We start from the raw sequence: 13396 nt of genomic DNA on the forward strand, positions 1-13396 counted from the left end.
GACATCCATTTAAGACTCATAAACAAAAGATATTCCATTGTCTCAACAGTTTGAAATTCACCACTGTAATTTACTGTTAAAAATTGTAGCATGGATAGATAAAATTGGATGATAAACTACAGTAGAGTTTTTTAAAGATTTATTTCACTTTTTACTATGTAAGAGAGAGAGAGAGAGAGTCCAGAGCACACTTTATACACACAATCCAATTTAGTCATGCAAGTTTTACTCTTCACCAGCATGACACTATTTCCCACTGGTTTGCCTGTGTTTGTTCTTGAGATAATTTACTTTTTATTTTTCATTTTTTAAAAATTGTATAGGCTAGAGAGACATTTAGAGAGGAAGAAGAAATACAGAGAAAGACAGATACCTGCAGCATTGCTTCATGAAGCTTTCTACCTGCGTTGGGAATCCCAGGGCTTGAACCCAAATCCTTGTGTGTGTTGACATGCGTGCTTAACTGGATGTACTACCAATCCCCCCTTTTTTTTAATCATTGAGAAGACAAAATTAGTATGCTTATCCTCAAGGTTAAGCATTAAAAAAATTGATTCATTTGAATAGTCTCACAATCATAATAGCAGAATACCAGCTTCTAGATAAAATGGAAAACAGTTGAACCAGTTTGGGGACTATCTATACCACCTTTAATACTTAATTAATTTCTTGGCCCTTCTTTAATAAGTATTCTATACTTGTATGTATTTATGCTACCAGGGCTCCATCAGGGCTACACGCCTGCATGATTCCACTGCACCCAGCAGACCCAGTTTGTTTGTTTTAGGTGTAAAACAGTGTTTTGTTTTTGAATAGTTTGTTTTAGCTGAGAAACAGTAAGGAGAGAGACACCACAGATCACTCCACCCCTCATGAAGCTTCCTCTGAGCATGGTGCTCTCATGTGGTGACTAGGGCCATATTCTGGGGTCACTGCTTTCTCCCACATCCCCTTTCTCTTTTCTATAAATCATCGTGGGATATTTCTGTCTTGAAAATTGCAATCTGCCTCTTGATGTGTGTCTATATTAATGACTCAAAAGATGAGCTGTATCACACTATAAATCATTTTGGGCTGGGAGAACGTGGAAAGTCTGGTTCCTCTTGTTTTGCCCTCTTAACACTCTGACAGTACCTCTTATCTCTACATCACACTAGTTGCCTTTAATCTTCAGATTTTATATGAAATTATTTTCTCAAAGAGGACTCCCTGCTTTGTTTAGAACTGATACTCCAAGCTCATTGTACTTTAAAAAATATTTCTTTTTATTTATTATTGGATAGAGATAGAAATTGAGAGGGGATGGGGAGATAGAGAGGAAGAGAGACAGAGAGACACCTGCAGCCCTGCTTCACCATTTGTGAAGCTTTCCCTCTGCACGTGGGGACCAGGGGCTTGAACCTGGGTCCTTGCTCACTGTAATGTGAGCACTTAACCAGGTGCGCCACTGCCTGGCCTGCCCCCTCCCTTTTTAATGAACTTTAAAATTCCATCTCTATAGAGAGGACCATCCTTAAATAAATGTAATTGGTTCTAAACAAAAACCTTTTCTTACTCCTTAATTTGTTACACATCTGGACAAACCACATCTGTCACTGCCCTGCCATTCTCTGTGTCTTTGGTAGAACTCTTAGTAGACAGGAAACTTCCTGCCTTCAGCAACTTTTGGTGTAATGGTATTAGTATTAAAAAAAAGCTAAAATGGGGGCCAGGCGGTGGCACACCTGGTTAGGCATGCACATTACAGTGCGCAAGGATCCAGGTTCAAGCCCCTGGTACCCACCTGCAGGTGGAAAGCTTCACAAATGGTGAAGTAGGTCTGCATTTGTCTCATTGTCTCTCTCCAGCACTATTTACCCCTCCCCTCACAATTTCTCTCTGTCTCTATTAAACAATAAATAAAAATTTAAAAAAAGAAAAAAAAAGCTAAACTGGGAGGGGCTATTGGGTTCTAGACACACAACCAAGTAATTTATTGGCAAAAATACTTGTAGTATGATTAGTAAATAATAAGCCACCTATGAAGATTTGGATATGAATCTCTATAACCATATGAAATTGGTTTTATGATTATCTTTATTTTACAGATAAAGAAACTGTGAGGCAAAGAGGGTTACAGAAATTGTTCAGGGTCACAAAGCTCCTTAGATGACAGACACAGAATTTGATCCTATTTGTCACCAACATCTGTGTTATTAACCATTATAAAAATCTGGGTAAACACACACACACACACACACACACACACACACACACTAATGGATATGTGTTTTTTTAATATGTATTTATTCCCTTTTGTTGCCCTTGTTTTACTGTTGTAGTTATTATTGGATAGGACAGAGAGAAATGGAGAGAGGAGGGGAAGACAGAGAGAGGGAGAGAAAGACAGACACCTACAGACCTGCTTCACCGCTTATGAAGTGACTCCCCTGCAGGTGGAGAGCCTGGGGCTCGAACTGGAATCTTTAATCCAGTCCTTGCGCTTTGCGTCACCTGCGCTCACCTGCGCTTAACCCGCTGCGCTACCGCCCGACTCCCACTAGTGGATATGTTTTTGCAGTGACACCCTTGCGCTTCTGGAGTAATGTAAGATGTACTTCAGACGGGTGTTACTTTGGAATGCTTTTCCTCTTCTTTTCAAGTCCAGCTATTTCATGTTAGGAAGAAAAGACACAAATTTGTTTCTTCCTGAAGAGTTTTGTTTTGAAATTTAGAGACCATTGAAACGTGTGACCTTGGGGAGAATGATTTTTTCCCTAAAAAAATAAAAATAAAAAATTAATCTAGGTTGCTAAGGAACTGAACTTTATTTTATTAACCGTTAACATGCTACTTTGGACCACTCCTTTAATCTTATCTTTTTTAGTAGTTTGGGGGGGGGATTAGACTCCCTTAAGGACTGAGAACATTACAGATGTGTCGGTATATTTCTAACATAAATGATAAGTAATAGAGGTTCAAACCTGATCATAATGTATCCTACTTCTGAAGGTTATTTTATTTGATGTTCACAGCTACTCTGTGATGTTCTTTTTCTCTTTCTTTCTTTCTTTCTTTCTTTCTTTCTTTCTTTCTTTCTTTCTTTCTTTTCTTCTTTCTTTCAGCCATGTTGTTAGATTGTCCAAGGAAAAAAGCCCACTTCTGCTGTTGTCCCTTAGGGATCTCCAAAAAGGCCTTTCCCTTCTTTCTCTACTTCCCTTGGGCTCCTTCTCCTCCCTCTTCAGGCACCATGCCAGCTCCTTCCTTAGCAGTTAAGAGCCTAGTGGAAGGGAACCTGCCACCCTGGGGAGCAGTTAGGAGACAGATTCTCAGCCAAAGCCATAACCCTTCCTCCAGAAGGAGCTCCCAGCCCCCAAGCCCTGGAAGCTTCAAAATCCTGAGGCTCCACCCTGCCTTGGAGCCAGATCCCCCCCCCCCTCCAACGTGAGCCAATGGGCTTGCAGGGAACTACAGATGCGGGGAGACACCAGAGGAAAAGCAAGTCCACTTTCAGAAGGAAGTTGGCTTCCTGAAGGGTTGGCACTTGAGAGCAGCAGCCTTTTTCCACTTGGGGAAGCGCAGGCGGACTCAGGTGTGAGCAGGAGCCACCAGCTGGACTCGAACGCGGGGCCCGAGACGCAGGGTAGCATGCGCCCTCTCTGTGGGCCCAGTTTGTAAAGGGAAGCCGGCTGGCGTGCGCAGCTAGCCGCCTTCTGGGTGGGGGTTTTGGGGAGGGGGTTGTCACAGGCCTAGGCCCTTCCTGGCTTGCTCCCCCTGCCCCCGCCTCCCGCCCCAGAAATGAGCTCAAGCGTTGCCAGTTTGATTCCAGAGCCCTACTGGGGGTGGGTTCTTTGTCTCTTTGTTTTAATGACAGTTCCCAGCCCTTTCGGCATGTCATGCGCAATTAATTCCCTGGCTCCCTGGAAGGCAGCTGGGGTGAGTGAAATGTCCTCGTCCTGCATCATTCTTTGGAGGATAATTGTTTATCATGTGACGTCAGTCAGACTGATCCCCCCCCCCTTTTCCTGAATGAGAGAGAGAGAGAGAGGGAGAGGGAGAGAGAGATAAGACCAATGTGTTTGGAGGCCACAGACACACTTGGCATTCCTGCAGGGCGACAGAGAGAGAGAGAGGCGCAGGCAGAGAGAGACAGACACACACACAGAGAGAGGAGATTGGAGAAAAAGGGAAAACATAGGAATGGGAGCTTCAAAGTGCATAGCTGAGACTTCAGTTTGCATGCAGTCATTGCAAAGTTTTTTTAATAGAAAAGGAAGAGAGAGAGAGGGGGGGGGAGAGGGAGAGGGAGAGGGAGAGGGGGAGAGAGAGAGAGAGAGAGAGAGAGAGAGAGAGAGAGAGAGAGAGAGAGATGCCCTCCGCAGTGAGCCACCTAGCTGCCCTGGTCCTGCCGGCGTGTCTGGGGAAGTTGGCAGCTTGCGACCATTCATCTGGGGTCCGGCCGCTGCCATAGGAGGGCGGGGGAAGTGCGTCACCTGGTGGGGAAGGGGCTGTGAATTTGGGGGCCGGCAGGAGGGGCAGGGGGACGGGAAATAGGTTGTGTGTGCTCTCCGGGGGTATTGTGTCAGGAGATGCGGGCTGCCTACCATGTGACGCGGGCCTGGGCTGAAGGGATTGGCCGAGGCTGCGCAGGCGGTGCAGCCCTGCCGGCTGGCTGCTCCTCTCCCCCTTTCTCTCACAGCATCTTCCTGCGAGTCTGTAGGTGAAGCGGCACCAGCAGCATCCATGGCCTCTCTCTGGGCTTAACCCTCGTCTGCTTTGGCTTTGGCAGCGGACTGGAGCACGTCTTGGGCAGCTGAGCCTTGTGCGGACTTAGCTGGGACCTGGAATCATAGCCTCCTTTTTTCTTTTTTCTTTTTTTTTCCTCCAGACTCCTTGGAAATTAAGGAATGCAATTCTGCCACCATGATGGAAGGTAGGATGCTTATCTGCTATGGTTGGCTGGCTGTTAGCAAGGGTTCCCCCCCTTCTCCTCCCCCCCGAATTTGTAGGCAGAAGGTGTGCAGCCTGTGTTTGTGGCAGGTCTAGAACCTGGTGATCAGGACTTGCAAAGAGAAATGCTGCGGTTTGTTTACACTGACCAGGACTCAGAGGAAAGGAATCAAACCACAGGACTTCTCAGGTAGAGCCTACAGATTTCTCAGCCCTTATGAAAGAGAGAGAGAGGAGGGGGGAGAGAGAGAGGAAATAAAATGTTTTTGCATGAGGTTGAAATACAGATAGGAAAGAGCTTGCAGAGCAAATAAGTTGGAAGAAAAAGATAAGATTTTCTGCTCTGGATTGCTGGGACTACACTGATTAAACATTTACAATGGAAACTTGCCTTCTGAAACTGACGTTAGATAAGAGAGGTCATTGATAGAGTTGTCCAATATGTCATTTTCAGTAAACTGTTTACAAATTTAAAAAAATACATATATAGTTACCTATTACAAAACTGCAATGTACATATTGTTGGGATGAAAGGTGTCTTCACATTTAGTTTTGTGGCAATGTCTTTGCAGCAGAATGAGCAATATCAAGAAAATAGGTGGCCTCGGGGCTCCTGGTTCAGGGTCTTATCAGGTTTAAAATGAAAATAATAATAATAATAATTTTGTGCTTACTGAATGCATTCACAATGTAACTATTCGTAGCCAAGAAACAAATGATTTCTTAATGATTGCCTTTTAAAATTCAATATTAAGTGTAAGGAGGAACTTTCCCTGGGGAAATGTTGTTTAAACTCGATCTCATTCTACTCCATGTTCCTTCCGAGACTGAGATGGTGACCACCAAGATTGCCTCCTAATTAAAGACAAACAAATCAAAAACCTGCAAGCTGACGAAGAAAGAAACAGGCTGACCTACCCTGGTTTTGATTTTTTTCTGTTTCTGTACTCCAGGATGGTGCAAAAACTCCTGGCCTTTCCCAAGATGACAGGCAGAAATTTGTCCCAGCCTGGATTTCACAATGCAGAATTGAGTGCATGATGGGCCTCAAATCACCCATGAAAACAGCAGAAAGGCCACTACTCAAAGTCAAGGTCTATGCTACAGATTTTAAACATTCCTTTGAAATTTATCAAAACGGAGCTAGATAGGGATGCTTAAAAAAAAAAAGCAGCAGCATAGCCTGTACTTACTGGAGAGAGACGGATTCTTTTTCTCTCTCTATCATGATGCCAAACATTGTTCATATGATTGGGGGGAGAATAGAATTCTACCGTCATGAGCCACAGACTTTAGAAAAATAGCTTTCAAAGGGAGATTGGATCTATTTTTGTTATGGAGCTAGGTCTTATTTGCAAAGGGTTCTAAAGCTAGTTCTTTGGAGACCTAAATAAATTGAGATTGCTAATGCTCTACAATCAAATCATTTTCATTAATTGAAAATGGATTTAATCTTTGAATAACAGGGCAAGACAAGCTGAGAGTATTACTAATGTACTTTTCAGTGAAAAGCTCTGCTAGACAGACTACCCCTGCTCAGAGAAAACAAAACAAAACAGATGCAAAGCAAAACGTTTCCTTGTAGAGATGCTATTTTTTCTCCAGTTAAATCTCACGCAGTATTTCTTTAAAATAATAATAGTAAGCCTGTTCCTATCCTGATTAGATATTAATCTCACACAGGGATGTAACCTTTCATTTTACTTATTGCCTTGGAAGCTAGGGAGGTAAGGTGTCTTCTCTGAACAAAAGTAACATTTATTGTTGTTCAGCAGTGATCCTCCTGGTAAGGCTGTCTATTGAGCCATCCATCTCAGTCAGTTCGAAACCCTGTGATAAGCTTATCTGAGCTGCCTAAATTGAAATGAGACATGTAACAAAGACTGGTGCTGGAGCTGAATTAACACTTTGCCGGGGTTTGCCAAATGTGTCTAGTGATGGAGATGATCTTGAGCACTGTTATGCATTAGAGGTGACAGCATGTAGCCAGTTTCTTTCTATCAGATTCCCCTAGAAGGAATTAGACAGGTGTTAAAAATGACTTTACATTTTAAAGGAAACTAATCTATTTTTTTTTTAATCATCATCCCTACTCCAACTTAAGCAGGAATCAATATGTTTATGAATGGCCTTCCAACTTAGTTGTCAGACTGCATTCCAGAATTTCACCTCTGAATTGTTCTTACTCTGAAGGTGAGGCCTACTAGTTATTAGTTCCACCTAGCTCATCCCTAGAGGTAACTAGACTGCTACATCTGTTAGGAAAACCTGCTAAGATGAGGAAACCATCCCCTGTCCCTGGATGGTAGCTCTCTGCTGAATTACCAGCGGGCTCTGAAACTGGCACCAAACATCTAGATGGCTAAAATGTCATGTCTCAACTAGTCTCTGCCACACCACACACACACACACACACACACACACACACACACACACACACACGTAATCCTCCACATATACTCTGTTCTAGAGAGAGAGAAAGAAACTAAAATTATTTGCTTTTGGGTGTATATATTTTTATATTCATTGTAAGTGGGTAAGCCTGCTACTCAGAAGTATGGTTGTGGCCAACTTTTCAAAGTCACTTCTCCACTTTTTAGAAAGCAAGAGTAAACAAGTGTCCATCAGAATGGCTCCTACTTTAGTTTTGTGTTCTTGTTTGGATGGAACAGGATACAGGCTCCATTCACTCAGTGCCTGTGGGAAACCCTGGTCATAGATGAGGCGTGATAGGACCGTCTTCGTTATTCTCATATCTGAGGAGACAGTGAAATAATTCTGTATGGTCTTCAAACTGATTACTTACAGTCTCCCTAGTTCACTTCTGGCATCTTAATTTAAAAATGTCTATTTTTAGAGACTTTATAAATAAATTCATGTATTCTTTATTTTTTTTTAGCATCTAGTTGCATCTTTCCTAAGAATGCTCCATGTTGTGGTACCTTATGCTATATGAATGTGTAGGAAAAGGAATCATATGTTAAATGTTGTATGTATTTAGAAAAAGGAATAATGCAGTGTGTGATGAGAGCAACTGGTCAAGGACTGTGTTACTGCTTACCTACTATTAAAGTTTAAAAATGACCTTTCAGCTATCCTTTGAGAGATACGTGAAACAAAGCTAACTGCTGCTTAGTTCGTCTGTGGAGCCATTAGGTGGTCAAGTTTTCCTTTGAAGACCCTGAACGTGCCTGGTTTTTATCTTGTTCCATTTGTTTGCTTGTTTTGCCCAATATTCAGGCTTTTAATTACTGTACTGGAATAGATAAGTTTGGGCTTGTGAATAGTTTCATCGAAAGTTCTATAGGGTTTAATTGTGATATGCAGGATGGTTTTAACTGATTTTGGCATACCTAATACAATACTTTTAAATAAGTGCATTTTACATGTAATACTTTGGAAATGTATTTTATAAATATGTAAGTATAAACAATTATATTGATGATTAATTATATAAATCTAAATTATTAAGAATTTTATAAATTATGTATACTAGTACATTGAAGAAAAAACCAGGAGGGGTGGAATTTGAACCCACAGTAATTTAACCACAAAACTCTTCTTTGAGACTCACTATCACACTGTAAATAGAAATTTCTTTCTTTTTATTTTTTCTTATCAAGATGGCTGTGGTAACCTAGTTGAAAAGAAGTTAGTTTTTGTGGTTATTTATTTTTTCTTTTCTTTTAAATATAAATACTCAAGGAATCATAATTAATATATGATCTAATTATTAAAATCATAATTTATTTCCTGAATTAACTGATCTTCTGTTGTTTAAAATATCTCTTTTCTGGGGCAGGGCAGTAGCGCATTGGGTTAAGCACACGTGACGCAAAGCAGGGACCGGAGTAAGGATCCCCACCTGTAGGGGAGTCGCTTCACAGGTGGTGAAGCAGGTCTGCAGGTGTCTGTCTTTCTCTCCCCCTCTCTGACTTCCCCTCCCATCTTGATTTCTCTCTGTCCTATCCAACAACAACGACAACAATAATAGTAGCAACAACTCTGATAAACAACAAGGGCAACAAAAGGGAAAAAAATGACCTCCAGGAACAGTGGATTCGTGAGCCCCAGCAATAACCCTGGAGGCAAAAAAACAAAAAATCCCTTTCCTTCTATAAATGGATTTTTATATATTTGGAACATTCTTTCAAGTGATGAAAAAGCATTTTCAAGCTGAAACTATTTTTTTTCTAGTTAGCTAGAGAAGTTTTAGGGGGATTCCTAATGCATCTATTGATTTCTACTCTTCTAAATCTTCTCCTGATTCCCTTACCAGAAATGGTGAGATTATTTTGGAAAGTTTAATCATGTATCTGAAATCCCAGTATATCTTCCATAGCTTATATAATAACTCCTCTCCTTCAGGACTCTTAGTAGTAGTGGTAGTAGTACCACCAGGGATTAACTTCAGCATCTCATAATGCAAAGCATATACTCTACCACTGATTAACACCCCTGGCCTTCAGGGTCAACTTAACATGTACATAAAAATATTTAGTCTTTTTTTAGAGGTGGGCCTCAAACACGTGTGATTTCACTGCTCTGGACAGCTTTTTTCATATATATATATATATATATATATAGAGAGAGAGAGAGAGAGAGAGAGAGAGATTGAGGGAGAGAGAGAGAGAAGAGAGAGAGAGGGAGAGAGAGACAGACAGACAGACATAATAGTATGAGAACTTCCGTGGTGTCATAGCATATGGACATACTGTTTGAACCAGTTCTGTCCATGTGGCAAGACATACACCCTACCCACTGAGCTATTACTCTAGCCCCCAAACATGTGGTCTGAACAAAAAATAAATAAATCTAGTGTCCAAAGCAATGACTCCAGTAGAACACCTGCCTTGACTGTTTGGAATCCTGGGTTCAGTCTCTGGTACCCCTTGATCGGAACTCCACGGACAGTGTAGTGGTGCTTTGGTTTCCTTATATCTATGTTACTCTTTCATAAAAACAATGACAAAAATAAATTGAATAGGTGAAAATAGCTTAAGCAAAATATACTAGCAAACTCTGGATGATTCTTTCTGTTGGTTTTGGCACTCATACTATGCACACACAGCTAGACAACTTGCAAAAAGTCAACAGTTCAGTAGTTGTGTTCCCAAAAGTTTGTGAACTGGTGGTATGAAACAGATTTTCTCACAGGAATAGTGACAGGACTAATGTAAGATTTGCATACTAGGGAGCCGGGCTGTAGCGCAGTGGGTTAAACGCAAGAGGCTCAAAGGGCAAGATTTGCACACTAGTCCACCAAAGGCTACAAATCCACCATCTAACTGAGATATTAAAGATTTTGCTATGTGATTTGTAACACACACACACACACACACACACACACACACACACACACACCTGTAGTTACTTCAGAGAATAGCCAAAGAGAATATTGGCATTGAATTGTGTTTTCTTTTCAATTACAAGCATTGCTAATTGAAGGAAAGAAAATTGAATTAGAAGACAATGTAGAGATAAGAGAGAGAGAGAGAAGAAAAAAAAGAAGAGGATTTTTAGGTATTTTCAGAAGTTTTAGAGACACTTGACTTTTCAATTATGTTCATGTTCAGTTTCACTTCTGTATTTGGGGTTTTCCTTGTCTTAATTCACGTTTGTCATATCTGCTGTTAAATTGCAACTACATTCATTGCTCTTTTTTTTTCCTTTTTTATTTTTACCAGAGCCCTGCTCAGCTCTGGTTTATGACTGTGCATGGGAATTGAACCTGGTACTCTGGAGCATCAGGCATGAGAGTCTCTTTGTAGTTCCATTATGCTATCTAGCCCCATCCCTATTTTCATTCTATAAACTCATAGATGGGACTAGAAAAGAGGAAATTTATTGTGTAGTATATAGGAGTTGAAAGGGAATGGAGATTATAGTGAACTATGGTGGGTTTCTGTATCTGCAAAAGTGCCTGAAGAGAAATTCATTGAATCAGAAAGGAGTCATGGGTGAAAGGAAATTGGGGTTTAAGGTCCCTTTGAGGAGAAAGCAGGGTGTGGGGCAGAGATACTGAGTCTAAACAGTTGATGCGCTAACTGCCAAATATTTCTATGAATGTGGAATGGCTTGCTTACCAATGAGAAATCTATTGGGGAAGGAAATTTAGACTTAGTGAAGCTGAGTTTCCATTTTTAGAGTGTGTCTATGTATTGAACTGAAACTTTAGTATCTTAGAATGGTGTTTACTACCTCTCCTTAACTACCTTATAATCAAATCACTTTCTTGTTTAAAAAAACTTCCACATCTTCTTACTGCTCTTCAAATGCATGGCAAAATTGGTTTGCCTTACCTGTTGGGCCTCATCTGTTGTCTCATTTACACTGACACCTCATCATCAGTCTCAGAGGGTTTTAGAATAAATACAAGCTCATGTAGTCTTTCTATCTTAAAAAAAAAATGGGGGATCATCTCAGAGACTTGTCTGCTCTGTACTGCCTGTGTCAGGTAGGCAGAGTGAGACAGAGGAGGAGGCTAGGAGGTGGTGCACCCTGGTCAAGCTCAAGGACCCACATTGGAGCCTGTGTTCCCCACCTGCAGGGGGTCCCCTTCATGAGTGGTGAAGCAGGTCTGCAAGCGTTTGTTTTTCTCTCTGTCTCTCTCTACTATCTCATACTCTCTTGTTGGTTATTACACCAGTCCCCCTACTTTGCTTAACGCTATGCTATTTACATAATTATTGTTTTGTCTGAGACCTGCTCTGCCTGCAAGGCATTGGTTTAATCCCCACTGGTCAGATAGAAGCTTTCCTTCTCTCCACCCACTCTCCTACATATATCCTTTTCCGACCTACCACTTCTGCCTCGGGAGATATAAATGCAGATGAATAAAGCCAACATTGCGTTGCGTTCCTGCTCAGCCATGAGTTCCTGGTCATCTCTCTCCTGCCTGCTAAGTTAGCCCGGCACTCTCTCAATTTCTCTCAGTCCTATAATAAAAAAATAGACAAAGAAGAAAGAAAGAAAGAAAGAAAGAAAGAAAGAAAGAAAGAAAGGGAAAGAAAGAAAGAAAAAAGAGTGAGACAGAGAGGCAGATAGATAGAGAAAGAAACCAAAGCACTGAAGCTCGCTACAAATGTGTCGGGTGGGGCTCCAACCTGGGTCCTGCATATGGTGAAGTTGAGTGCTGTTCAAGTGAGTTATTCTCCTGGTCCCTTAACTAGAAATCTTGCTAACTCAACAAATTATTCATTCATTTTTTTTAAAATTTTTTAAAAATTATTTATTTATTCCCTTTTGTTGCCCTTGTTGTTTTTTATTGTTGTAGTTATTATTGTTATTGTTATTGATGTCCTATTAGATAGGACAGAGAGAAATGGAGAGAGGAGGGGAAGACAGAGAGGGGGAGAGAAAGATAGACACCTGCAGACCTGCTTCACCGCCTGTGAAGCGACTTCCGGGGGGGGGGGGCTCGAATCTGGATCCTTAAGCCGGTCCTTGCACTTGGCACCACGTTCGCTTAACCCGCTGCACTACCGCCCAGTTCTAAATTATTCATTCTTTTGTGGTCTGATAAAACTCCCTTTTATTTCTTTCTGTTTTTTAAATTATTAGTGACTTGATATTGACTTACAAAGTTATAAGGTAACAGGTTTATACTTCTGCACCATTCTCACCACCCAAGTTCTTTTTTTATCATCTTTATTTTTATTGATGTGATAATAATTGACAAGACCGTAGGATAAGAGAGGTACAAATCCACACAATTCCTACCACCAGAGTTCTGTATCCCATTCCATCCATTGGAAGTTTCCCTGTTCTTTAGCCCTCTGGGAGTATTGACCCAAGGTCATTGTGGGATGCAGAAGGTGGAAGGTCTGGCTTCTGTAATTGCTTCCCCTCTGAACATGGGCATTGGCAGGTTGATCCATACCCCCAGCCTGTCTTTCTCTTTCCCTAGTGGGGCAAGGGTCTGGGGAGGTGGGGTTTGAGGACACATTGGTGAGGTCGTCTGCCTAGGGAAGTCAGGTTGGTATCATGATAGCATTTGCAACTTGGTGGCTGAAAAAAGCATTAATATACGAAACAGAACAAATCACTAATAATCATGAATATAAAGGTAGCCAATGAGATTTGGGGTCTCCATTTTGGAAAAAGCTAGTAGGTCTATTTTAGGTATATTCAAAGAGGCCTACGACTTTACTAGTTTTTGCTTGAGCCTGATGATGTCAGAGTTGGAAATAGGACTAGAAAACTGTGTCAGGGAAGAGAGTAGCTCCCAATTATGGGAAAAGTATACAAATATTGTTAACTGAAAACCCCATCGATTTGATCTGGGGCCCATATTCAGCACAGGTGCCTGTGTAACCTCCACATCCCTGCAAGTCAGCTCACATTCTGTGGTCACAGCCAGGAACATTCTAGGCTGCACTCATTGCAGGACCTGTCTTCCTCGAGTGGCAGAATATGTTGACACAACCTCCCTTTGCGGAGAATGGGGCAGTCCCAACCAATGTTG

The 13396-nt window shown here is 41.5% G+C and overlaps 1 protein-coding gene across 5 annotated transcripts in view; it reads left to right on the forward strand.

Moving 5' to 3' along the window:
* The first annotated feature begins 4354 nt into the window (after positions 1-4354).
* The window catches only part of SGIP1 (SH3GL interacting endocytic adaptor 1), a 217906-nt gene continuing 208864 nt past the window's right edge, over positions 4355-13396 (forward strand). For 3 of the 5 annotated variants that reach the window (XM_060206371.1, XM_060206368.1, XM_060206367.1), the window contains exon 1: positions 4355-4912. In XM_060206371.1, the coding sequence (XP_060062354.1) occupies positions 4903-4912 (10 nt within the window). In that variant the 5' untranslated portion in view covers positions 4355-4902. The remainder of the gene's footprint in view (positions 4913-13396) is intronic. The other 2 variants (XM_060206369.1, XM_060206370.1) reach the window with 2 other exon arrangements.

This window comes from Erinaceus europaeus, chromosome 13 (genome assembly GCF_950295315.1).
Source record: "Erinaceus europaeus chromosome 13, mEriEur2.1, whole genome shotgun sequence".
Taxonomy (NCBI): Eukaryota; Metazoa; Chordata; class Mammalia; order Eulipotyphla; family Erinaceidae; genus Erinaceus; species Erinaceus europaeus.